This window comes from Lycium barbarum, chromosome 6 (assembly GCF_019175385.1).
Source record: "Lycium barbarum isolate Lr01 chromosome 6, ASM1917538v2, whole genome shotgun sequence".
NCBI lineage: Eukaryota > Viridiplantae > Streptophyta > Magnoliopsida > Solanales > Solanaceae > Lycium > Lycium barbarum.
This window is the reverse complement of record NC_083342.1, coordinates 76344039-76370417: the sequence shown is the minus strand read 5'-3', so window position 1 is coordinate 76370417 and position 26379 is coordinate 76344039. Positions and strand designations below refer to the sequence as shown.

Sequence of the window (26379 nt, the reverse complement as noted above, 5' to 3'; positions counted from 1 at the left end):
AAACATAAAACAAAATATAAATTCTCATGTTGATAATTTAATCAACTAAAATGAAAGCTGGAAGTTTCTATATTAAAAAGAAAAGAGAGAGAAACCATATAGCTTATCGTACATAATACTATCTAATAATATTTGTGTTGAAAAAAAAATACTAACTAATAATTATTAAACGTATTGATAGATCTTATGAAAAAATATTGAAAGAAATTACATATTTAAACTTTGTATGAATTCAAATATTACATTATCTTGAATAAATTTAAAATACTAAATGAAAAAAAAAGTAATTAAAGTATCATAGTGGAAAAATTTACAAGATGGGTTTAGTAAATATGTTAGAATATTATACTTTGAATTAATTTTTTAAAAATAAAATAAGTAAGTAATACTCAAAAATATTGTTGATAAATTATTAAAAATTTTGGACAATAGAATAAAAGTTACTCCCTATTATCCTCTTTTTTTTTTTTTTTTTTAATCTGTCCCAAAAATATTGTTGCTTTTTTATATTTAGAAACAATTTAACTTTATGAGATGATTTACAGCCATACAAATATCTAAAGCTTATTTTGAACCACACATTTTAAAAGTCTTTCTTTATTTCTTAAACTTTGTGCCAAGTCAAAAGAGGACAATTTTTTTAGAATTGATGAAATATAAAGTTAAAAAAATATTTCACGATTAAGAAAAAGTATATCTTTGTTATATTAAAAGGAGAGCCAATAATGACATTTGACAAGTGACAAGCTAATAAAAAGTTATATTAGTAATTTAATATTACAAAATAGTTGATGATGTGATAGAAAAAATAATGTAAGAATTATTCGCTGACCTTATGATTTGTTTCCTTTAAGAACATCGAGATATTGTTATTGAGGTATTGCATTGAGAAACAAGATGATATTTGGATATTTGTTAAAACAGATATGTATAATCTAATGTACTCAATTAAGTCGAATCATAATTTAACAAGATTGACGCTTTTCCGCGCATAGCGCGAATACTAATTTTAATAACATTAGAAGTTTTAATTTTTACCATTTTTATACTAGTTATAATAATGACACACACTCCAATTATGGTGTTTTGAGCTCTCTCTTAATCACTTACACTGCCGGCGATCTCCCTTAGTTGCAGATTTGGGAATATGGGCCCACCGAAGTCCGTGCGTACAATATCTCAAGAAGCGTTCGATGAATTGGTTCAGGAAAATATTGAAGATCTTGGAATGGACCCCACTGAAGCCCTTCAAGACGCTATTCAAACTCTAAATCTCCAAGGCGTTGATCTCTCCGGTGTTCATTCATTCTTTGCCTTTCTACTAATCCTCTGTATTTATTCCTTTCTACTGTATTTGTTTAGTTAGCGTTTCATCTACTTTCATTATCTACATCTCATGCTTATCGCGAAACTGAGATATTAAACTGCAAGGGTCGTTTGGTACGCGGGATAAAGTGGAATATATCCAGGATTAAGTTTGAGATTAAATTATACTCTATTTGGTTGAACCTATGAATTCATCAATTTATGCTCTTGATGAATTCATACGTTCAACCAAATAGAGTATGAATTTTATCTCAAACTTAATCCTGCGATATATTCCACCCTTACAGTTTAATATCTCAGGATGGATTTATACGTTCAACCAAATAGAGTATAAATTTCATCCCAAACTTAATCCTGGATATCTCACCTTATCCCATCAAACTTGATACTCCCTCCCTTCCAATTTATATGATGGTGTTTGATTGGCCACAGAGTTTAAGAGAAAGAATCACTTTTGAAACTTGTGGTCTAAAACAAGGTATAAAGAAATGTGTGGCTATAAATAATTTCAGTAAGGGTAAAATGGAAAGTTTAAGGTTAAATTGTAGCTAAATATAGAAAGGTGTCATACTTTTTGGGATTGACTAAAAAGGAGAGTCACATAAATTGGGACGGAGGAAGTATTATTTTATCGCACCTCTCAGGTGAGATAAATTAGTTCAAGGATCATAATCTCGGGATAACTTAGTTCGCGAACCAAACGACCCCTAACCATATTAGAAGACTTTGGGCTATATAAATGCTCTATATTCACCCCGTTCTCATTTGTGTCTATTTTTTAAATATTGTGAAAGATTCGAATTTGATTCCGGACAAATATGTAGGTATTTCTAGTTTCAATAACAGACTCATTTTTTTTCCTTTTCCTCTCAGGGATCGTAACTAGCATTGGGGAGGAAAATCCGGTAATTGAATCACTTGAGAGACTGAAGGAATTGGATGGTGATTGGAAGGAGGGAGGCGGGGATGAGAAGGAAACTGTTGAATGGTTAGATAAATTGAATGATGCGTGTAATGTTGATGGATCAGGAAATGCTGCTATAGCAACTAAGAAAGGTGCTCTACAATTGGTGTGTTCCATATGCTCTAAACTTGCGAGCGACGGCCTTGTTTCAGCTCTCAACACATTGGTTTCTTTACTTCATGGTATGTCACATACAATAATGTTTCTTGAGGGAATCACTGTTATTGGAGTTTGATGTGTTCTGTGGGTTTTGGGATTTTGTTACTTTTTGATTACTTTAAAGAAGAAGAAATAATATATAGTGAAATGCTGGGCAAATACTTGTTTTCTTATTATTTTATATTGGCAGTGAAACTGAAAATTACTGTTCTAGTTCTTGCACTTGTTAATGAAACACTTACTTATAGCTTTATTGATTTGCTATGAATGCTGATGCAGTTAATTGGGTTAAATTTGTCAATTTTGTTTCCCTTTTTTTTTTTTTTTTTTTTTTTCCGTTCAGTTGTTGTAATTTAGTGGAGGCATGCATCTAGCACAAAAGAAACTGAAGGCCTTTGCGCTAATTGTTCTTTAGAGAAAGCAAATCCTAGTTCATACTTCTCATCTCAAGCATTATTTGTTACTCCCTCCGTCCCAAAAAGATTGTCTTAGTTTGGCTTGGCACAAAGTTTAAGAAATAAAGAAAGACTTTTGAAATGTGTGGTCCAAAACAAGCCTTAGATATTTGTGTGGCTGTAAATCATCTCATAAAGTTAAATTGTTTCTAGATATAGAAAGGTGCCAATCTTTTTGGGACAGACTAAAAAGGAAAGGAAGACAATCTTTTTGGGACAGAGGGAGTAGTACATTATTTGGACCACTAGGACTCTTTTGTCGCAGATCTATCAGCATTTATGTACTCCTTTCATGCATCACTAGCACATTTAGAGGATGAAATGATTATGCATAGTGGGTGGTGTACTATTCTGAAACTAGTGATGTAGAAATCTCTCAAGATCATAATTTCTATTCCTAATATTATTTCGTTATACCCAAAATATCCTTACTGAAATAAAACCCCTAAACCTGTGCATGACTTCACCCCCTCCCCTTTTACACGATTTCTTTCATGGCCCAGAATCGTCGTCTGCCACCATCAAGAGCAATCAAGCTTCTTAAGAAGCTCTGTACGTTAAAAGAAATCCGATTGATTTTCTGCTTTTTTTTTTTTTTGCGATATTTGAATTGAGGGACTCGTATACATATATATACACTTCGTAAAAGCCATAAAAAGTAAGAAAGAAATGACACTAAAGGGTCTAGAATATGATTCTATCAACATGATGTTAAGTGCTTGTTCTTTTTACACAATTATTTTTTGTGTTATTTAAGATGTCTTTTTACAAACAAAATTTAATCAAATTATTAACATTATTTTAGCTTATCATAAAAAAAAATTATATTTATCAAAACAAATCTTATCTAATTAATTTTGTATTAAAAATAAAAAGAGACATATATTATTTTCTGTTGAGTCAATCTGAAATGTAAAATCTAGTAAATTTCATGTTTTATTTGTGTAAACAACTTTAAGGGTGTTTTAGTCATTTTAATAGACATAAATGCTTATCAATACTTTTTACCAAGCACTTCAATTGCTTATTATCTGTTTCAGCACTTTTATCCGAACAAGTAGTTGCTTATTTATTCAATTAGTTTCAGCACTTAAAAGTATTTTTCAACACTTAATGCTTATTAGCTACTTTAAATCAGCTAAGCCAAGCCGGCGCCCATATTCCTCAATGTCAATTTGATATTCGTTTTTTTTTTTTTTTTGGTTGAAAATTTTGACAGTATTTCCATATGTCTAGATGGGAAAGTTGATATCATCAATGTATAATATGCATAATTGTATCGTGTGCAGATCTACAGAGCACTGAAATATTTAGGGAGATTGATGGTCCAAGGATGGTTATGAATATCCTAAACAATACGAAAGAAAACTCAAGCGTCTTGAACAGTGGATTCTCTGTTGTTTCTGCAGCTGCAACTGGTAATGAGGTCCTCAAGGAGGCATTTATGAACTTGAAAATTGATGAGCTGATTCATCAATGTTTAAGAGAATTTAGTAGGGGGAGCATTCCTTATTTATATGATGCTGTACGAGTCCTGCTAACATCTGATGATAATCGTGTTGTGGCCTCTGAAGTAAGTAAACATTTGTAGTAGTAGTTGTTGCTATTTGATGTTAATTGCTCATCAGAACCAGAATTCTGTCACCATAATACAAGTAAGCAATCCCGAGTTTGTCACCATAATACAGATGGAATACCTCACATGGACAGATTCATGCAACCTCTTCTGTTCCTTAATAAGTTTGGGATCAGGCTAATTTTTTAGACTGAACAAGATAAATTGGACCTGTGACCTGGACTAGTCTATAATAATGTTCTCTAAAGCACCAATTTATTTTACTGAGTGAGCAGTTGTTCAAGTTGTATTGTTGCATCGATTAATCACTTTTGACTAAAGCAATTCAGGCATTTACCATATGAACTATAGATAACCTGAAGATTTCTCATTGTTGTTGCTAATGTTCTTTTCTCCATTATTTTCAACATGACTATTTCTCTACTGTATTTCCTTTTCATACCTGTTTTGATATGCTTAACTTGAGCCGAGGTTCTATCAGAAACAACCTCTCTACCTTCACAAGGTAGGGGTAAGGCTGCGCACACACCCCCCCACCAACCCAGCAGACCCTACTGGTGGGAATACATTGGGTATGTTGTTGTTGTAAGAGTTGCATTATGCTAGTCGTCCATCATATTGCGACAAAATTTTTGAAGTTATTTTTTATTTTTTTTGATAGGTAAATTAAATTTATTAAGTATAGTACCTTGAAGGTACTGTGAAGTAAATTGTTAGATTATAACTTCTTTTGTGGCAAACAAAATGGCACAGATTGCTTTCAAAATTTAATACTTTGACCAATTTTCCTTTAATATTTGGTATTCTTTAAAAGTGAAGATATGCAACTTCTCTTCTTATTTCTGATGTCTATTTTTCTAAAAAAAATCTTTTTATTTAACTCTCAAGCATTTGCGAATTAACTCTCAAGCAACTATACCTTCATATTGAGGATTTTTTTTTTTTTTAGTGGATCCATTATTGCTGATCAAATTATTTAACTACAGATCCATGATCCTTGACTCCAGATAAACCATTTATACATTCTAATGGAGGAGGCTGTATTAATAATAGATCTTGAATTGCTTATCCTAGATCCAGTTATTTACTGATTTGTGAATGTTTTGGGCTATCAAGATATCAACTGGGCTGGGAGTTGGTTGAATTGGTAAGGTAGGCCGACCTGGATAATTAAGAAAGTATATGGATTTAGCAACAATGATTGAATTTCTTAATTCTTACATTGCTCTAAGGCATGCTCTAAACAGTGAGACTTTCTGTAATTGTTATTGTTCTCAACTGTAGGTTTATGGGTACGCCAGAAAGTTTGCAAAAATAGGAATTGTTGAAGCACTTGTTGATTCACTTCATGAAGGGATCAAGTCGCCTAGTCTGGTGTCTGCAAGTGTTGCTTTAAAGGCTGTTGCTGTTAATGTAAGTACTGTATAATATATGAAATAACTTGAAGACACAAGGAATATGTTAATTATGTACTTCGCATTTTGCATATAAGCATTCTTAAAACCCTGAAGCTGAAATCTTCCTTGCATCTATCAGAATTCATTATCCCTTTCGTGGTTGACTTTTCGAGCTCATTACATAATTTGTAATTGTAGCCTTCTTGAAATTATCTTACAGCACTTGTTGCTGGAATTAATATACTACCTTTAACAATAAAAGAAGTACAGTATCTCTTGCATATCTGTGCACTCATCCTCCCTGAAAGTGATTGATTAACATAAATTGACTCAGTAAACTAACATCTGTCTATGAAACCTCTAAAACATGTCCGGATACTAACTAACAAGACATGGCCCTGGATTACCATAAACTGAATACGAATGTAGACTCCATGTTGAACCCCGAGAGGAGTGGGGCTCCCCAATAAGCTGATAACTGAGGTGATCCTACTGCGCAAGTGTATGCTCCTGAAAATCGGTATCCGCACCGTGAAGTGCAGGCCTCAGGCAAAAGGGACGTTAGTACATGGTGAATAGTACTAGTATGTAAAACATGCTGAAATAAAGAACTTGGCACAACATAGGTATAGGACATGAACTGAAACTGCATATAACTTGAACATGAGCATGAAACGTGAGTAAAGTCAGAAAACAATAAATCAATGGAAATACATGTATATAAAACTGCTTGTAACGTGGGGAATGCTATAGTATAACCGACAACATGATCTGGTACTTGTGTCCTACCAGCAGAACACTCACACCTTGCCAGGGATATGAGATTTAAGTAATAATAAGCATGTAAGGATCCAAACTGCATAATGAAGGTGTCGCCTTCTTGCTGACAACCCTTATCCTATGGTAGCTATGTAGTTTCAGGCTTTACTGAGCCTTCTCGGTTAATTAAGCAAATCCCAAAAACATGTACATGATGTAGTTGGCTAAGAAGCCATGATTTTCGTGAAATAACTTGAAACATGGTTTTATGAAATATCTTGTGATATGGTTTCATGAGATAACTTGTCATAGTCTTGCAAACATGTTCTTGATTCATGAGTAATAACAATAGTTCATGGTTATATATATATTTGACTTGAAAACATGCTTGTAACTTGCTAGATTAAAATCATAAAGTTTCATATAAACATAATGAGAACACATGAGGAAGAATTCATGATTCATGGATTAAGCTAGGGTTCCTAATAACCGTAATGGAATACTAGGAATACAATAACGAATATAGATACAAAATTCATATACATAAATACATAACTATGGGCTACCAATATGTTGAGTTTAATGCCCTAGGGTTTGAACTTTATGGATATCAAGAAACGGAGCATGGGAAAGAACGTAGAGATTCCCACATGTGGATGGAAGTTCTACATACCTTAATTGCTCCAAAACTTGAATTAAAGACTTGAATTTTTGGAGAAGATTTCCTAAATCTTGATTCTTGAACCTTGAGATGGGTTTTCTTGAAAACCCTAGATTAGGAACAATGATTTCTTGTTTAGATTATTAGAGTATATGTTAGAATTGAGTTGGAAGGGTTTGGATTGACTTACCTTGATGCTAGGGCTTTGAATTGTGAATAATTAAATAAAAGAACTTAAGGCTTGAATTTATACAAAAGTGAGGCGGAAATTATATGGACATATTATACAGTCCGTATAAAGTTATGCGGTCCGTATAATATGACCATATTTTATCCATGGCACAAAAAAGAACGTCGGGTTGAGGTTTCATGTAGTATGGACGAGTTATACGGTCCGTATAAAATTATATGGGCCGTATAACCAGTTCGTATAACATGACCAGTGAACGGACTGCTCTATAATCCTTCAGTAAAATGGCCATAACTTTTTGTACAGATGTCCCCTTGACCCCCATAATATACCGTTGGAAAGGTATTTCAAAGGGCTACAACTTTCATTTAGGAAGTTTTCCCAAATTCCTAATTAATAAAGGGGTTATGGTCGTTGGAAGTAAGACCTTCTACAAACTCACTTGCAAACATGCCCCGTAGAGTGACTTCCAACTTTGCTTTGCCCAAAGACATTCCTTATGACTTGATTAGTTTTCAAAACACTTCCTATAACCCTCATATTGGTTCCGTTATATTATCATCTTATGAGTCAAACCTTCGCTCGAAGCTACAAGGTGTTACAATATCTCCCCTTTGGGATCATTCGTCCTCGAATGATAGGTGGTTAAGAATATGACTGGACATGGCTTGACTACATGAACGTGAAGGAAACATGACATGAAACATGGAGACTGAACTGACATGACATGGTTACATGGAAACGTGAATACTGAGACATGGAACATGGGCACCGGATACATGACATGAGCGTGAAACATGAGACATAACATGACATGGGCTATGGAAAGTTACCTTGAGAGGTCTCTGCTTGCTCTTCAAACAAAAATGGGTACTTGGATTTCATATCCTCCTCGGCTTCCTATGTAGCTTCCTCAACTTTCTGACTCCTCCACAGGACTTTCACTGAGACTACTTCCTTAGTTCCCAACTTGCGAACCTGACGGTCAAGAATGGCTACGGAGATCTCTTCATAGGTCAAACCATCCTTAACTGTTATAGTATCAGCAGGAATAACCAACGACGGGTCTCCTACACACTTCCTCAACATGGACACATGAAACATGGGATGTGCAGCAGCCAAATCTTGTGGCAACTCAAGTTCATAAGCTACTAGACCGACCTTTCGCAGAATTCTGTAAGGTCCAATATATCTGGGATTGAGCTTCCCTTTCTTGCCAAATCTCATAACACCCTTCATGGGTGAGACTTTAAAGAACACCCAATCATCAACTGAAAATTCTAAGTCCCTTCGCCTCACATCTGTGTAAGACTTCTGGCGAATCTGAGCCGTTTTCAAACGCTCCTGTATTAACTTGACTTTCTCCATAGCCTGATAAACCAAATCTGGTCCTTAACAACTCTGCTTCACCAACTTCGAACCAACCAATTGGTGATCTACACCTTCGCCCATACAGAGCTTCCCTGGTCATAACTCTCTTAGCTGCATCAATGTGGTCTAAACTCCCTATGGAACGCCGACTAAGAGCATCGGCTATTCGCTTTCCCCGGATGATAGAGAATATCCACATCGTAATCATTAAGCAATTTGAGCCATCTCCTTTGCCTAAGATTCAGCTCCCTTTGCTTGAAGATATACTGCAGGCTCTTATGATCTGTGAAAATATCAACATGCACTCCATACAAATAATGACGCCATATCTTAAGTGCAAAAACTACAGCTGCCGACTCTAGGTCATGAGTCGGATAATTCTTTTCGTGAACCTTGAGCTGACGAGATGCATAAGCTAGAACCTTACCATGCTGCATTAAGACACATCCGAGACCAACTCCCGAAGCATCACAATAAACCACGAACCCTTCGGTTCCCTCTGGTAGAGTCAAAACTGGCGCAGAAGTCAATCTCGTTTTCCATTCCTCGAAATTGCGCTCACAGGCATCTGACCACTGAAATTTAACTTCCTTCTTCATCAACTTGGTCAATGGTGCTGAAATAGATGAAAACCCCTCTAAGAAACGTCTGTAATAGCCTGCTAGACCCAAAAAACTGCGGATATCTAAAACTGATGTGGGTCTGGGCCAATTCTTAACGACCTTAATCATCTGAGAGTCAACTTGAACACCCTCATCAGAAATCACATGACCTACGAAGGCTATTGACTTGCGCCAGAACTCACACTTAGAGAATTTTGCATACAACTTACGGTCCTTGAGAATCTGAAGAACTATACGAAGGTGTTCTGCGTGCGGGGCCTCACTACGGGAGTAAATGAGGATATCATCTATGAAGACAATGACAAAGAGGTCGAGATATGGCTTGAAGACTCTATTCATGAGGTCCATAAATGTTGCTGGGGCATTGGTCAATCCAAAGGACATGACACAAAATTCGAAATGACCATATCTGGTTCTAAAGGCCGTCTTAGGAATATCTTGTCCCCTAACCTTAAGCTGATGGTAACCTGATCGGAGATCTATCTTGGAGTAACTTTGGGCACCCTGAAGCTGATCAAATAAGTCATCTATTCGTGGAAGAGGGTAACTTTATTGAGCTGACGATAGTCAATGCACATACGCAAAGAACCATCTTTCTTGCGAACGAAAAGGATTGGGGCACCCCATGGAGAGACACTGAGTCGGATAAAACCCTTGTCTAGAAGATCTTTGAGTTGAGCCTTAAGCTCTCGTAATTCAGCTGGAGCCATCCTATAAGGTGGAATAGATATAGGTTTCGTACCTGATAGTAAGTCAATTGCGAAATCAATTTCCCTATCAGGAGGAATTCCGGGAAGATCCTCGGGAAAGACTTCTGGAAACTCATTAACAACAGAGACTGACTGAAGAGTTGGGGTCTGGGAAGCTGAATCCCTAACCCGAACGAGATGATAGATATAACCCTTAAGACACCATTTTTCTTGCCTTGAGGTAAGAAATAAACCTACCCTTAGGACTTACTGAATCACCCTTCCACTCTAAGAATGGCTCATTAGGAAACTTGAAATTTACAGCTTTGGTTCTACAATCAACTGACGCATAACATGAATATAACCAATCCATGCCCATGATTACATCAAAATCTACCATTTCTAACTCACATAGGTCAGCTGGAACAACATGGTGATAAACTCTGACTGGACAGCCCCTATAGACACGTCGGGCTATGACTGACTCACCAACCGGAGTAGACACTTCAAAAGGTTCTTTTAGCTTTTCAGGTTCAATACCAAATTTCTTAGCAACATAAGGGGTGACATAGGATAGGGTGGATCCAGGGTCCATGAGAGCATAAACATCGAAACTGAAAATGGTGAGTATACCTGTGACAACATCAGTACGAGCATCGATATCCTGGCGCCCGGTTAAAGCATACAAATGGTTTGGGTCACCGCTTGTGTTGCCGGATCTAGCTGGTGCACGTCCTGCCTGAGTCTGGTTATTATGAGGAACTGATGAATTTACTGACTGAGTCCGATTACCTCCTGTGCCCTGTCTAATTGAAGGGCAATTTCGCTGAACATGGCCCGGCTGGCCATACCCATAGCAAATATTCGATCCAGAGCGGCACTCCCTAGGGTGCCTCTTCCCATACTTAGCACAAATCGGATTGGTGAAGTTACTCTGAGTCACACTGGCCTGAGACTGGGAGCCTGACGACTTGAAATTCTGTTGACGGTTATCTTTCCTGAACTTGGAAACTGGAGCACTTGCTGTGGACGGAGCAGGTCCGGCTGACCTGTTCTTAAAGAACTTTCTTTTTTCATTGCCGCTAAACTGTCCGGTAGACTCAGTGGCAGATCTAGGATTTTCATTCAGGATGTTCGGAAAAAAAAAAGAAACTAAATATACACTGTAATTTTTTGTCGAGGGTGTTCAAAAGTTAATATACGCACATAAACACAGAAAATTTATCCTATATATACCCTGTAATTTTTTGCCGAGGGTGTTCGGGTGAACACCCTGGCCCCCAAGTAGATCCGCCCCTGGGTAGACTTTGCTCTCTTGTTGAACTCCTTGTCTTTCTCTTTCTGCAAGGCTTCCTCCTCCTTCAGCCTAGTCTCATTTCCTTGTACGAAAGCAACCATCTTGGAAATAGTTATCCCCCCATTCTGTGCGGCAATATTGGCCCCATCGTACAAATGAGAATCAAGACCCCCAACAAACCTCCTCACTCTTGCCCTCATGTCCGGTACCATATTTGGAGCATGCTTAGCCAGACTGATAAATTCTAAATAGTAGTCCTGAACTGACCTACCATTCTGTTTAAGCTTCAGGAATTGTTCAGCCTTAGCTTCTCTGACTTCTATTGGAATGAAATGGTCCAGGAATGCACTCGTGAATTCATCCCATGTAGCATCAGGTGCATCCTCACCTAGGGATAATTCCCAAGATTCATACCAGGTGTTAGCAATGCTCTGCAGCTGATGAGCTCTAAAAGTAGCTGCTTCGGTTTCCGTAACTGTCATAATCCTGAAGATTTTCTGAAGAGCATCAATCTATTCCTGAGGGTCCTCATCTTTCTTTATCCCCGTTAAGACTGGGGGATTCATCCGAGAAAGTCCTTAGTCTTAGAAAACTCTCCATTACCTCTTGAACTTGACCCAGATTCCTGACGTTGGGCCTGAGCTGCTACCAGTTGTGTGAGCATATTGATAGCATTCTTAACATCCCCATCCGAATCCCTAGGAGGTGTAACTGTAGGCACGGTTGGGGCTGCTGTCTGAGTCGAAACGGTCTCTTCGCGAATTGCTTCCGCAGTAGCCCCTTGGTTGGTGGCTGTAGCCTTTCTGGTGTATTTCCTTTTCGCGGGCATTTTCTGAAAATACGTACACGCACGAATTAGAAAGACATCCTAAAAGTACTGCTCTAACTGCACGATTTAGAATATGAAAGAAGTGAGACAATCCTAAATGTCTTGGTGGTGAACTATTTATATGTATGGGGCCCTCACACATTTAAAAGTGACCCCACTGGACACGGTTTCATAGACTCCCTAAAGACACTTGAACCTAGGCTCTGATACCAAGCTTTGTCACGCCCCGAACCATGGCCTGGGCGTAAGACGGCACTCGGGCCTTGCTTGCATGTGTCCTAGCGAACCTCATGGCTTGCTTGTCAACATGGTCATCAAAATAATACAATCTATATGATGCAATTTAAATGAATCATGAAAATGTAATTGCGGAATAAAGTCTTGAAATTATCTCATAGCATGAAAAATCATGAAAACGTAATAGTCTGCAAATATGAAAGCATAACTGACTCTGTGAACTAACATCTGTCTATGAAACCTCTAAAACATGTCTGGATACTAACTAACAGAACATGGCCCTGGACTACCATAAACTGAATACGAATGTAGACTCCATGTTGAAGCTCGAGAGGAGTGGGGCTCACCAATAAGCTGATAACTGAGGTGATCCTACTGCGCAGGTGTATGCTCCTGAAAATCGGTATCTGCACCGTGAAGTGCAGGCCCCGGGCAAAAGGGACGTCAGTACATGGTGAATAGTACTAGTATGTAAACCTGCTGAAATAAAGAACTTGGCACAACATAGGTATAGGACATGAACTGAAACTGCATATAACTTGAACATGAGCATGAAACGTGAGTGAAGTCAGAAAACAGTAAATCAATGGAAATACATGTATATAAAACTGCTTATAACGTGGGGAATGTTATAGTATAACCGACAACATGATCTGGTACTTGCGTCCTACCAGCAGAACACTCACACCTTGCCAGGGATATGAGATTTAAGTAATAATAAGCATGTAAGGATCCAAACTGCATAATGAAGATGACGCCTTCTTGCTGACAACCCTTATCCTACGGTAGCTATGTAGTTTCAGGCTTTACTGAGCCTTCTCGGTTAACTAAGCAAATCCCAAAAACATGTACATGATGTAGTTGGCTAAGAAGCCATGATTTTCGTGAAATAACTTGAAACATGGTTTTATGAAATATTTTGTGATATGGTTTCATGAGATAACTTGTCATAGTCTTGCAAACATGTTCTTGATTCATGAGTAATAACAATAGTTCATGGTTATATATATATTTGACTTGAAAACATGCTTGTAACTTGCTAGATAGAAATCATAAAGTTTCATATAAACATAATGAGAACACATGAGGAAGAATTCATGATTCATGGATTAAGCTAGGATTCCTAATAACCGTAATGGAAGATTAAGAATACAATAATGAATATAGATACAAAATTCATATACATAAATACATAACTATGGACCAATATGTTGGGTTTAATGCCCTAGGGTTTGAACTTCATGGATATCAAGAAACGGAGCATGGGGAAGAACGTAGAGATTCCCACATGTGGATGGAAGTTCTACATACCTTAATTGCTCCAAAACTTGAATTAAAGACTTGAATTTTTGGAGAAGATTTCCTAAATCTTGATTCTTGAACCTTGAGATGGGTTTTCTTGAAAACCCTAGATTAGGAACAATGATTTCTTGTTTAGATTATTAGAGTATATGTTAGAATTGAGTTGGAAGTGTTTGGATTGACTTACCTTGATGCTAGGACTTGGAATTGTGAATAATGAAATAAAAGAACTCAAGGCTTGAATTTATACAAAAGTGAGGCGGAAATTATATGGACATATTATACGGTCCGTATAAAGTTATGCGGTCCGTATAATATGACCATATTTTATCATGGCACAAAACAGAACGTCGGGTTGAGGTTTCATGAAGTATGGACGAGTTATACAGTCCGTATAAAATTATATGGGTCGTATAACCCGTTCGTATAACATGACCAGTGAACGGACTGCTCTGTAATCTTTCAGTAAAATGGCCATAACTTTTTGTACAGATGTCCCCTTGACCCGCATAATAAACCGTTGGAAAGGTATTTCAAAGGGCTACAACTTTCATTTAGGAAGTTTTCTCAAATTCCTAATTAATAAAGGGGCTATGGTCGTTGGAAGTAAGACCTTCTACAAACTCACTTGCAAACATGCCCCGTAGAGTGGCTTCCAACTTTGCTTTGCCCAAAGACATTCCTTATGAGTTGATTAGTTTTCAAAACACTTCCTAGAACCCTCATATTGATTCCATTATATTATCAATCTTATGAGTCAAACCTTCGCCTGAAGCTACGAGGTGTTACATAAATGTATAAATGATGTTAATCAATCACTTTCAGGGGCTTATTGTCACTCTGATGACTCATCCTTTTTTGAAAGATTTCCACCTTACTCCTAATACACAATGCCTACCTTGACTAGCACAATTAAAGTAAGAACTATCTTACTGTTACCTTCTCAAAACATAAATAAAGAATTATCTTATATAAGGTGCAGTGAAAAGTTGAAGATCTTCCATTACATTTAAAGTGTTTCAAAGTAGGTCCTTTGAACTTTGCAAGTGATAGAATCTTAGGGCTCATTTGGACAAGATTTCAAATCATGATTTGAAATTAGGTTGATTTGAAGTTAAAATTTTGTTTGGACATGAAATTTGGATTTCTTAAGTTATTTTTTTTCCTGATAAACGTGAAAACCCCACAATTTATGCAAACTATCAAAGCTTCCCCAACTCTTAGACAGTCTTACCAAATAAGCAAATCATAGTTCATAAACAAGGTATCGGAATATCCTAAGGCACTGCATTAATAAAATACATATCTCCATATTCCTTTTATAAATAAATGCTCGCAATTACATGCTAATTTTTATGAAGATCCACTTTCAAAAAATCAACAATAGTAGTAACTAGCTATTCTTTAATAACATCCTCCCATATTGTACAGACAATCTCTTCACGTCGAGCATGAGTCTTTTTTTCCAAAATATAAAATGATGGGTCTATTTTTACAAAATATAAACTTATGGGTCAAATTTTACATTTAAAAAAAAATTGATTTCACGATTTGGAATTCCAAATCCTACTTTTTGGAGAATTTGGTATTTGAAATCATGATTTGACGTTGAACTTGAAGTTTTGTCAGATTTTATAAACAAATGCTGATTTAAAATCAAAATATGAAATCAAGCTCCTAAATTCTATGGCCAAACGCCTACTTAGAAAATAAATGTAAACCGTTTCTAGCATGTACTCAGTAGGTGGCAAGGCATTAGTTGTAAGTTCTCTTAGTTGCCTTTGGTTCCACTAAGAACAAACTAATGCTCATAACATATTCCTGTAGTCAGTGACGTGCAACTTTGATTCAGTTGCTCCATAATTTTTAATTGTTAGCTCTTGTATCTTTTGGGTTCAGGATGAAATATGCAGAGCCGTTGCAGATAATGGTGGTATAGGTGCAATTCTTCGATGTATAGATGACAGCGGTGAACAGGGTGAAAAAGTCGTAGCCAGAACTTGCTGCTCCTTGTTATCTAAGGTGCAAAGTTGATTTACAACATAAACTATTTTTTTTCCTGTTTCTTCCTCGTGTTTGATTGATATACTGGGGTGTGCCTTGTGTAGGTTAGCAAGTCTTCTGCTGAGCGTATCTTCATTATTGATCTATGAGGACTGAAGTCTGATTTTATAAACGGTAAAGGGCCAAATATACCCCTTGTTATACTTTGGGTCTAAATATACCCCTACCGTTATACTTTGGGTACAAATATACCCCTCCACCGTTAAAGTTGACCAAGGTGGAGTCCAATCTCACATGGCATTAATATGTTAATATAGTAAATGCGATGTGACATGCCACCTCACTAACCAACCCCAATTTTACCCCTCATCTCCCTACCTTCTTCCAACGCCCGCAACATCAAACCCTTCTTTTCTCTCTCAATTTTGAAGCCATTTCAATTTACTAATCAAGTACTCAGTGCCACTTGGTAACATTATAAACAATTCCACAACTCAAAATTCTCAAGAAACTCAATATGCAGTTCAAGATCCCTATACCTACGCTGAAATTCATGCAGACCTTAAATATTTAGGCTGCATTAAGGAGTGAACAACCCCAATTGCCCAAATTACAAGCTGGCTTTTTCCAAAAAAGATCACAACTTAGTGATGCAAATGAGAAACCCAGAACTAAAAACTCACAAATTCTTCAACAAAACCAAATATAAGCTCAAGGTTCTTGTACCCCACTTTGTAATTACTAAAGAACTTTAATCCTGCTGGTTCACCTTTGTTGTCTGCTTCAAGCTCTCCAGAACTTCAGTTAGCAAAAAATTACCGTCAAAATTTTTAAATTTCGCTTCAATCTACTGGATAACCCGACTCTGATTCTCAAAATCTTTCTCTAGTGTTCTGTTTTCTCCAATGTTTTCTTATGCGTTAATTAGATGCATTCATAGCTATGTAACAAGAGGAAAAGAAAATTTGAGCTTGTGAAAATGGTGGTGGGCATAAGGACTAGCTATGTAACAAGAGGAAAAGAAACTTTGAGCTGGTGAAAATGGTGGTGGGCATAAGGACAGTAGTAGAGGGGGGGGGGGGGGGGTGCGGTGGAAGAAGGTAAGGAGAGGAGAGGTAAAATCGGGGTACTCCACCTCGGTCAACTTTAACGGTGGAGGGGTATATTTGTACCCAAAATATAACGGTAAGGGTATATTTAAACTCAAAGTATAACGAGGGGCATATTTAACCCTTTTTCGATAGTACAGGGGGTATATTTGGCCCTTTTCCGTTTTATAAATAGTGTCTTGATATTTCATGATCCTTTGTCATATGTATGGATGTACTTTAGAAGGTCCAATTGTCTTGTAAGTCTTGTTGGGAGAAGTGTACAGATAGCCGATTTTGGGACCCCTATATAAGGCATAGCCGAAGTTTGTAAATTTTTGTAAGTTTACCCACTTCAAAATCAACTTCAGTACACGAATGAAGTTGAAAAAATCTGGGCCTGAAGTTATAAACTTCAGACATATGAGTCTGAAGCTAGGCCTGACCAGTTTTTTGGAAAGCGAGAAACAAAAAAAGCGATGAGGGCTCACTTCACAGAAGCGTGAAGTGAAGCGCACACTTTATTCAACTGAATCGCAATTTAATACATAAAAAAACAAATATTAAATCTGCATAGATAAATAACCAAGAACTCGATAGAAATAGCAACAACATACCCAGTATGATCCCACAAGTGGGGTTTGGGGAGGGTAGAGTATACACAGACGTTACCCTTACCTTGTGTGAGATAGAGAGGTTGTTTCTGATATACCCTCGGCTCACTCAATAGAAGATAACACTCCCCTCGTTTCAATTTGTTTGTCTGGTTTTGACTTGGCACGAAGTTTAAGAAAGTAAAGAAGACTTTGGAATCTTGTGGTCTTAAACTAAAGATATGTAGAATGTACCAAAATGCCCTTTAATCTTGTGGTCTTAAACATGCCATGTGGAAAGTTGAAATTAAAGAGTTGCCAAAAAAAAAAAAGTTGCCGAAAAAAAAAAGACATTCTTTTTGAAACAGACTAAAAAGGAAAGTAAGACAAACAAATTGAAACGGAGGGAGTATTAAGCACATCTTTCAATTCTAAATCAAAAAGTAAATGATAGATGCTAGAACTAGATAGTCAATAATATTGTTACGCGGCGCCTTCCTGAGACTTCTTGGAAGGGCGACGTAAGGCTAAGCAACCGATGTTTCCAAAGTTACTATCCGCCAATCGAGGTCCCCGCCGCACGCTAGACGAGACTGTCAGTGTCGTGCGGGAAAACCAATGTCAATAGCAATTGAGAGAACAGAAAAGTGAGTGAGAATGAGAAAGAAAGAAGGTTTGATTGCAGTAATGAAAGCTATTACAATGAGAGCAAGCGGTGTAGAGGGGGAGGGACACCAATACAGATAATTGATTGCTTGCTTGAAAGTTTTGATTGCTTGATCCCCCCTAATAATGCTTTAAAAAGAAAAACCAAAGTTACAGGACTAGACATAACTTTGCTAGAGAATCATAACCCAAAATACATAAAGTAAACTACTCTATATTTACAATAAAAGACCTAACTAGAGCAGGTCCATGTGCACCCTCGGTCGTGACACTGTCGTGCGCGTAGGGCACAGGGCGCGCGCACACTGGGGCGCAGGCACTGTAGCAGGGCTGCACTGTCACTGGGTGCTGGGCACGCGTTGGGGCACGGCCAGCATAGGGGCGCTAGCGAGGGACATCGATGGGGTGACATAGGCAGAAGCAACCTTGTCACTTGGCGCGTTCGAGACCATGGGGCCGTCTATGGCGCTGGGCGCTGAGAGGCTTGCCATGGCGCCATGGGGCGCATCCAAGGGGTAATGGGGCATGGCTGGAAAGCCGCCCATGACATTCTCCCCCACCTGAGTTGGCGACGTCCTTGGCGCCTTACTTGCAAGATATTCATCGATTAGGTGCTTGTAGGCTTTGAGACTGGTGCCCTTTTCCCACGTATTCTCTTCTGCATCACATCCCAGCCATTTCACCAGGAATTCTTGGTGATCTTTCCTCGAGGCATGTATGACTCGATCGTTGATGATGGCTTCTACTACCCTTTTCCCAGTTGCTTGTGGGCCTCGAATACTGGGTATTGTGAGCTGGCTTCGTGAAGGGTCTTCTGTGTCTTCTCGAAAAGGCTTTAAAAGACTGACATGGAACACAAGATGAATCTTCCACCAAGCTGGGGTATCCACCCGGTATGCTACCTTTCCAATGCGCCTCTCAATGGACAGAGGTCCAATGTATTTTTGCAACAGGCGGGGGTCATGGACCCCTGCAAATAGGTATCTCTTTGGGATCTTCACCATCACCTTGTCCCCAACCTGATATTCCACAAAGCGACGATTCTGATCTGCATGTCTCTTCATCCGCTTTTGCGCCTTCACGAGATAGCTCCGCACTATCTCCAAATTCTGCTTCCATTCTTTCGAGAAGCTAGCTGCTCGTGGAGATTTTGACATATTTGGGGCATTCACAGTGTGTGGGAGTAGTGGTTGCTGTCCGGTAACAATTTCAAAAGCGCTCTTGTTTGTGCTAGAGCTCTTTTGTGAATTGAAACACAGTTGGGCTGCATCCAATAGCTTCACCCAATTCTTTTGTGAGCCGGTAACAAAGTGCTGAAGATATTCCTCCAACATGCCATTGAACCGCTCCGTCTGACCATCGGATTGCGGGTGGAAGCTTGAGCTGTGACTCAGTTTGGACCCTAGGCACTTAAAGAGCTGAGTCAAAAAGTTGCTAGTGAAGCGAGAGTCGCGATCACTAACGATGTCCTTGGGCAGACCCCAATATTTGACAACATGGGTGAAGAAGAGTCGAGCTGTATCCTCTGCTGATATATACTTAGGTGTCGCAATAAAAGTGGTATACTTAGAGAACCGATCGACCACAACCAAGATAGTCGTGAGATCTCTAACCTTGGGCTCACTTCACAGAAGCGTGAAGCGAAGCGCACACTTTATTCAACTGAATCGCAATTTAATATTAAAAAAACAAATATTAAATTTGCATAGATAAATAACCAAGAACTCGATAGAAATAGCAACAACATACCCAGTGTGATCCCACAAGTGGGGTTTGGGGAGGGTAGAGTATACACGGACATTACCCTTACCTTGTGTGAGATAGAGGTTGTTTCTGATATACTACCCTCGGCTCACGCAATAGAAGATAACACTCCCCCCGTTTCAATTTGTTTGTCTGGTTTTGACTTAGCACGAAGTTTAAGAAAGTAAAGAAGACTTTGGAATCTTGTGGTCTTAAACTAAAGATATGTAGAATGTACCAAAATGCCCTTTAATCTTGTGGTCGTAAACATGCCATGTGGAAAGTTGAAATTAAAGATTTGCCAAAAAAAAAAAGAGACATTCTTTTTGAAACGGACTAAAAAGGAAAGTAAGGCAAACAAATTGAAACGGAGGGAGTATTAAGCACATCTTTCAATTCTAAATCAAAAAGTAAATGATAGATGCTAGAACTAGATAGTCAATAATACTCATAACATGGGTTTGTTTCAATTAGAGCAGCAACAAGAATAGATGTGTAAGTCTCTGTTGCAATTGTTTTAAAATTAGACCTAAATTAACCCTTACTTCAATTAAATTTCTAAAAGTCTCGGTTTTTCCGCTTAAGCGACGCTTCACGCCTCAGTCTCTTCTTTTGCTGAAGCGCTCGCTTTTCTGTTTTCGCCTCGCTTCAGGACATAAAAGTGCTGGACGCCACGCGTTGCCTCGCTTCACACTTTAAGCACTGAAGCGAGCGTTTTTAGTAACACTGGGCCTGACAAAACCAAACTTCAATCAACTTGGAAGCAAGCAAGAACTTCAGATATTTTGTTTGAAGTGTAGGCCCGTCAATCTCAAACTTCAGATATTTTTGTTTGAAGTTTGGCCTGACAGTCCAAAACTTCGGACCAGTATGTCTGAAGTTCGGGACTGGCAGGCCTAACTTCAGTCTCTTCTTGCTGGTCATTCCAGTGGTGATTCAGACATTGTAACAACATCAACCACTCCTCGTTCTCCATCTTTGCTTAGGGCTCTAGAAGCGGTAAAATCTTATTATGGGTAAGACCTCTGGGATATTAGTGCAAGATTCCTCCTCATAAACGCTGTGGTCTTAACTCTATGTTGTAGTCTTTGGTATTGTAATAAATCATGTTGAAACTCATTTATGTATTCACTTTATAAGCTAAATACATAATTTTCATTAAATCCCATACCAACATAGCAATAAGCAACTTGTGCTGCACCTTTATTGTCAAAAACCATCATTCAATCAACAACTACGAGGAAGAAGAACGAGAAGAAGAATCGGAGGAGGAGCATACAGACTTTATCTGAAGTTTGTCAATACTGGCTACAAATTAAATAATTTGAGATGGATATAGTTTAAATAGCAGGGTCAAAACCTGCTATCGGGTGCAATTCCTAAAATATCGTTTGTAGCATAATCTTACACTTTAAATTTAGTTTTTGATGTACAAATTGTTTTTTCTGGATAAGTAGATTGAATATTATGGATCATGTTTCAGGATCCTATTAAATTTTGTTTGTCATTACTAGAATAACTTCAACTTTTCTTTTGGCCCCCATGAATTGATTATCTGTTATTTATCTCCTTCTTAAATTAGATTTTAATGTATTATAGTGAGCAGTTGGCAGGAAGTGACTCAAACAAGAGTGCTATTGTAGATAGGGGTGGTATGGACAAGCTTATTAAACTTGCAATGAGATTTTCCGATGATCCGAATGTGCTACAAGAGGTAATACCATTAGATATACATATATTTTTCCAAATCATTGTTCTCTAGTTTTTTCTAGTGGAGAGGTACGACTGGATATGAAGGACCTCCATCAATTGACTTATTGACTCATGCTAAAAAGTTTTTTTTTTTTTTTGGGGGGGCGGGCGGGGGGGGGGGGGGGGGGATAAGGGCTAAATATCACTTGAAGATCTTGTACGGAAGCTAAACCGTCAGCTAAAAGGGATAGTCTACAACAATTAATGGAAAGGCAGTTGGTGTAACACTTGGTCATTTTTCTTCTAATCACCTTGTTAGAGAAACTTCAAAAGGTCAAAACTGTAATCATATAAGAGAAGTTATTGCTTTTTAGTTCCACTCTTTGGTGTTGTTTTTATTTTATTTATAACGGTATTGTTCGGGCTGGCTTGGACACACCTCGGATATTCTATCGATTACCTGCTACCTCCTACCAACATTGATACTGGTGATTTTGCCCCCAATGCTTAATCAGGTAGAAAGAAATCACCTAAAGTTTGTCTCTACTGGAATTTGAATCCTAGTCTCCCAAGTCTCCAATGTTTGCACCTGCCTCTTTGACCACTAGGTCATACCCATGGGTGCCTTGTATTTTTTTTTTTTTTTAATGTATGTTTTTCCTTCATTATTATACACTCTCTCCCCAATTTAAATGACAACTTGATTTGATTCATAGTTTTAAGATATTATTTGACTTGTGCAGCATATACACATAGCGTGATAGCAGTGGAATAAAAAAATAGTAGTAATAATTGAAAATTGATTTGAAAGAAAGAACAAAATATTAAAGCTACGTTTACTTAGATTTCAATTTTAGAAATTGGTGAAAGTTGTATGGAATTATATTTGTACTAAAAATTTATTAAACATCTTTTATGTCCCAAAGTTGAAAGAGTAATATAAATCGGGTCTGAGGAAGTAATAAATTAGAGATACCATAAAAGCGTCTCACCCTTAACTGGCGGTGGAAACATATTGATGGTTATACTTGAAAACAGGACTATCTCCTAAAAAAAAAAACAGGACTCTTTTTTTTCTGGTACATAGGAAAATTGACTAATGAATTTCTTAAAATCTTTCCTAAACCACATGGCTTAAATCTGCTAGTAGAAGCTCCATTTTTTAGCGTTCTTCCAGATTATCAAATCTTCATCGTGGTTGTGGCCTTTATTTGCCAAAAATTCTGCACATTGGTTCGCCTTCCTCTAGATATGTCTGATAGTGGTCTTAATACTTACAATCTTCGATTATAGCCCTAAGAGGGTGACATTGTATGTCTTCTTCTTTGATAAGTTTGACAGCAAGTATGCAGTCTGTTTCCACCTCCAGTTCTTTATAGCCCATTTCTTTTGCTAAAGTTCACCCTTGTTTGATGCTCCATAGTTCTATAGTGAGGCCTGATGTAGGCTTCAGAGTAGCCTAGCATCCGCTTTCCTTGATCATCCCTTAAATCCCTCCATAAGCAGCATCTCCAATTGAGTCATGCGCTGCCATCAATATCCAATGTAACATTTCATGTACAAAGGGAAGACCAAGCTATTAGTTTGGCTTGTTAATACATATAAATCTTACTGGGGAATGCTTCAGTACTTTCCTTAGCTTAATCACTAATTTATTTACCGATAACATCAATAGATAAATATTTGTTTTCAATTAAATTTTTGTTTCTCTTTCCATATGCCACAAAATTTGAAAAATAAGTGTAGCACTACATGAAGGATACCAAGTATTATTTGTGATATCATTAATCCATTCAAGCATTGGCTTAGAAGTGATAACCTCAAACTCATTTGATGAGATGAACTTGTTCCATATTTGTTAGACTTCGCATATTCCCTAATTAAATGTGGAGAATCGTCCACCTCAACGTCACATCGCTCACATTTGGGTAATTCAATAATCTTCCTGGTGAACTTAAGCTCAGTTGACATAAGTTTATTATGTCCTGCAAGCCAAATAAATATTTTAATCTTTTCAGGAATGCAAATTTTTCATACATTAGTACGTCTTCTGTAATTTGGATAGTTTCATCATCACAAGTTATCTCGTATGCCAACTTGGTGCTGAACTTCCTATAACCCGTTCATTCCAAATGATTTTATCTGCAAAGACAACGTTATTTGCAATAAAATAGGATAAAGTAGTATTTATGTCGAATGAGTCAAGACAATAAGCTGTAGAAGATAAATCCCATTCTCCATCCAGCATCACACCACATACTGTAATTGAAGTGTTTATCCGAACCAATATCAACAGTAATTTTATTGATGAGTGGCCTGTCAACACACAACCAATCGAGCCAAAAGTCTATTAATCTTAAATGTCCCAAATTTCATTTTGCTTCCTTAATCAAAACAGGCTTAGCTTTCATAAGACTTCTCCAAAAATGGGAAGCAGATTGGTCAGGCAGCCAATTCGATGAAGTTTAATTTTGAATACACAAACCTCCTTTCCTTTTGCTCTTACAAAGAGTAACCCAATTGGCAAGCTGTACTTTCTTTTTCTCATTCGTGTCGCTGCATAGGAAATTCATGTTAATTCTATCTATCCTCGTACACACCTCAATAGGTACAACACTATCTGCATGTACACAATTTAGTCACCAAACACCTCTTTGCTGCTCTTTCCATGTTGCAGGTCATGTCTTTGATAACTGTACTGTCCTTGAGGTCTCCGCATAATGCTTCGCGTGCAATTGAAGCCGGAGCTGGTGATATGGTTATCCAAGCTATGCAGAGGTTTCCAGAATCAGAGCTACTGCAAAGAAGCTGCTGTTTCATGATTCGAAACCTTGTGGTTAGGAATCCAGAAAACAGGCAAGTGCCCACTAGACTTGTTATTTGCTTTCTGCTGATATGTGAAGATTTTGATGTGCCTGTTTGTAAGGGTAGATGGTCGCAAAGAACTTATTTGCACCCGGCAGCTGTACCAAACCAATAAATGCATTATTTAAACTTTAATCACTTAATCATGGTTAGTTGGCATATATATGTATCACGAAATCATGGGAAAGTAATGTGGTTTGGTGCAAATAGCGGGTGTGGTAAGTTTTTTCTCAGCTAGTCCCCTAGGAACTAAGTAGGCTTGACATTGTGAAAGTCCTTGATGAAATTACGTCGTGTTTTGTTTTTCAGAACTATTTTGCTTGGTAATGGCATTGAGAAGCTCATCAGAAAGGCAAAGATTTACAAGAGCTGTAAGAATGCTGCAACCGATGCACTTAGGGATCTAGGACTAGATAACTATAACTTGTAGTCCAACCAGGAGTCCAAGCCCAATTTTTGTAATACTTATTATAGCCCTATCAATTGAAAGAGAGTATTTTATGCTTAAAAGATGAATGCCATTAGAACGGCTTCATGATTTTGATTTGGATTGTAACTCAAATATCTTCCGTATCTTATTTAAGTGTCCAAGTGCAACTTCTAATACAACTACTAAGAAGCAGAGTTACTAATACATCCCTATGGCTGTGAAGGGGTGTTTATGCTTTGGTAAAATCGAACCAAAACAATTAAATAAATCATACTTTCTTGGGTTTTGGTTTCATTTGATTTTAAATTTTAAAAATTGACAATATTTGATTTGATTTGATTTTATTAAAAACAAAACCATAGGAAAATCGAACCAAATTGACTAATTATATATATGCAATATATATTTTAATTTTTATAAATAATTGTAAATATTTGTATAATTTTTCATCAAAATTTAATCTTTACCATTAATTATCTCTAATAGATTAATGGACTTTAGGCCTTAAGCCCATTTCTTAAAAGAAGGCCAAAGTCATAGATGGACCCCTAAACTTGTCCTGATTTTTCATTTAGACCCCTTAACTGAAACGTTGATCATCTGGACCCTCGAACATAAGATAAAATGTGCCATTTGAACCCCTCGTGCCAGTTGGGCACACGCGTGAACTGCACTGCTTAAAACAGAGCGTGAGTTACCAAATTTTTTCCTTTTTTAAAATTTTTAATCATTAAAAATTAATTTTAATAAAAACTCTATTTTAAAATCTATTTAAATAATTAAAAAAAATTGAAAAATCCAACCCATCCTCTCCGATAGCCCACTTCACCGCCGCCACTGCCTCCGCCGCCCCACCACCGCAGTCGCCGCCGCTTCAAAATTATTTAAATAAATCTCTGACAAAAACGACATCATTTTTTTAATTACTTTAATAGATTTTGAAGCGGCGGCGGCGGTGGTGGGGCGGCGGAGGCAGCGGCGGCACTGGCAGCGGTGAAGTGGGCTATCGGAGAGGATGGGTTGGGTTTTTCAGATTTTTTAAAATTATTTAAATAGATTTTAAAATTAATTTTTCTTAAATTAATTTTTTTTGTTGACATGACTTATTTTTATTAGTCAGATATTCCATGTCACTGGTCTATTTTTCCATGTCACTGCAAGTGCAGTTCATGCGTGTGCTCAGCTGGCACGAGAGGTTCAAATGACACATTTTATCTTATGTTCGAGGGTCCAGATGGTCAACTCCATCTAATGACTTTGGCCTTAAAAGAAAGATAACAACAACAACATACCCAGTGAAATTTCATAATGTGGGGTTTAGGGAGGAAAAAGTGTATGCAGACCTTACTTCTATCTTGAAAGGTAGGGAGTTGGTTTCCGAAAGACCCTCGACTCGAGAAAATATGACGAAAAATGTCAGATAAGGACAAGCAGTTCAAAGCAGTATGAAAAATGAAACTTAC

At 37.5% G+C, this 26379-nt stretch overlaps 1 protein-coding gene across 1 annotated transcript; it reads left to right on the top strand.

The window, feature by feature from the left end:
* Window positions 1-891: 891 nt before the first annotated feature.
* On the top strand, window positions 892-25095 carry LOC132644245 (uncharacterized). Its single transcript, XM_060360826.1, has 8 exons — window positions 892-1295; window positions 2200-2472; window positions 4194-4477; window positions 5765-5893; window positions 15735-15857; window positions 21536-21643; window positions 24299-24477; window positions 24796-25095. Exons 1-8 carry the CDS (start codon window positions 1148-1150, stop codon window positions 24914-24916), a joined length of 1365 nt encoding a protein of 454 aa, XP_060216809.1. The 5' UTR covers window positions 892-1147; the 3' UTR covers window positions 24917-25095.
* The last annotated feature ends 1284 nt before the right edge of the window (window positions 25096-26379 follow it).

Coding starts and splice junctions, on each gene's coding strand:
- LOC132644245 (XM_060360826.1), top strand. CDS start 1,148: ATGGGCCCACCGAAGTCCGTGCGTACAATATCTCAAGAAGCGTTCGAT. Junction 1,296..2,199: donor CCAAGGCGTTGATCTCTCCG/GTGTTCATTCAT, acceptor TTTTCCTCTCAG/GGATCGTAACTAGCATTGGG. Junction 5,894..15,734: donor TAAAGGCTGTTGCTGTTAAT/GTAAGTACTGTA, acceptor TTTTGGGTTCAG/GATGAAATATGCAGAGCCGT.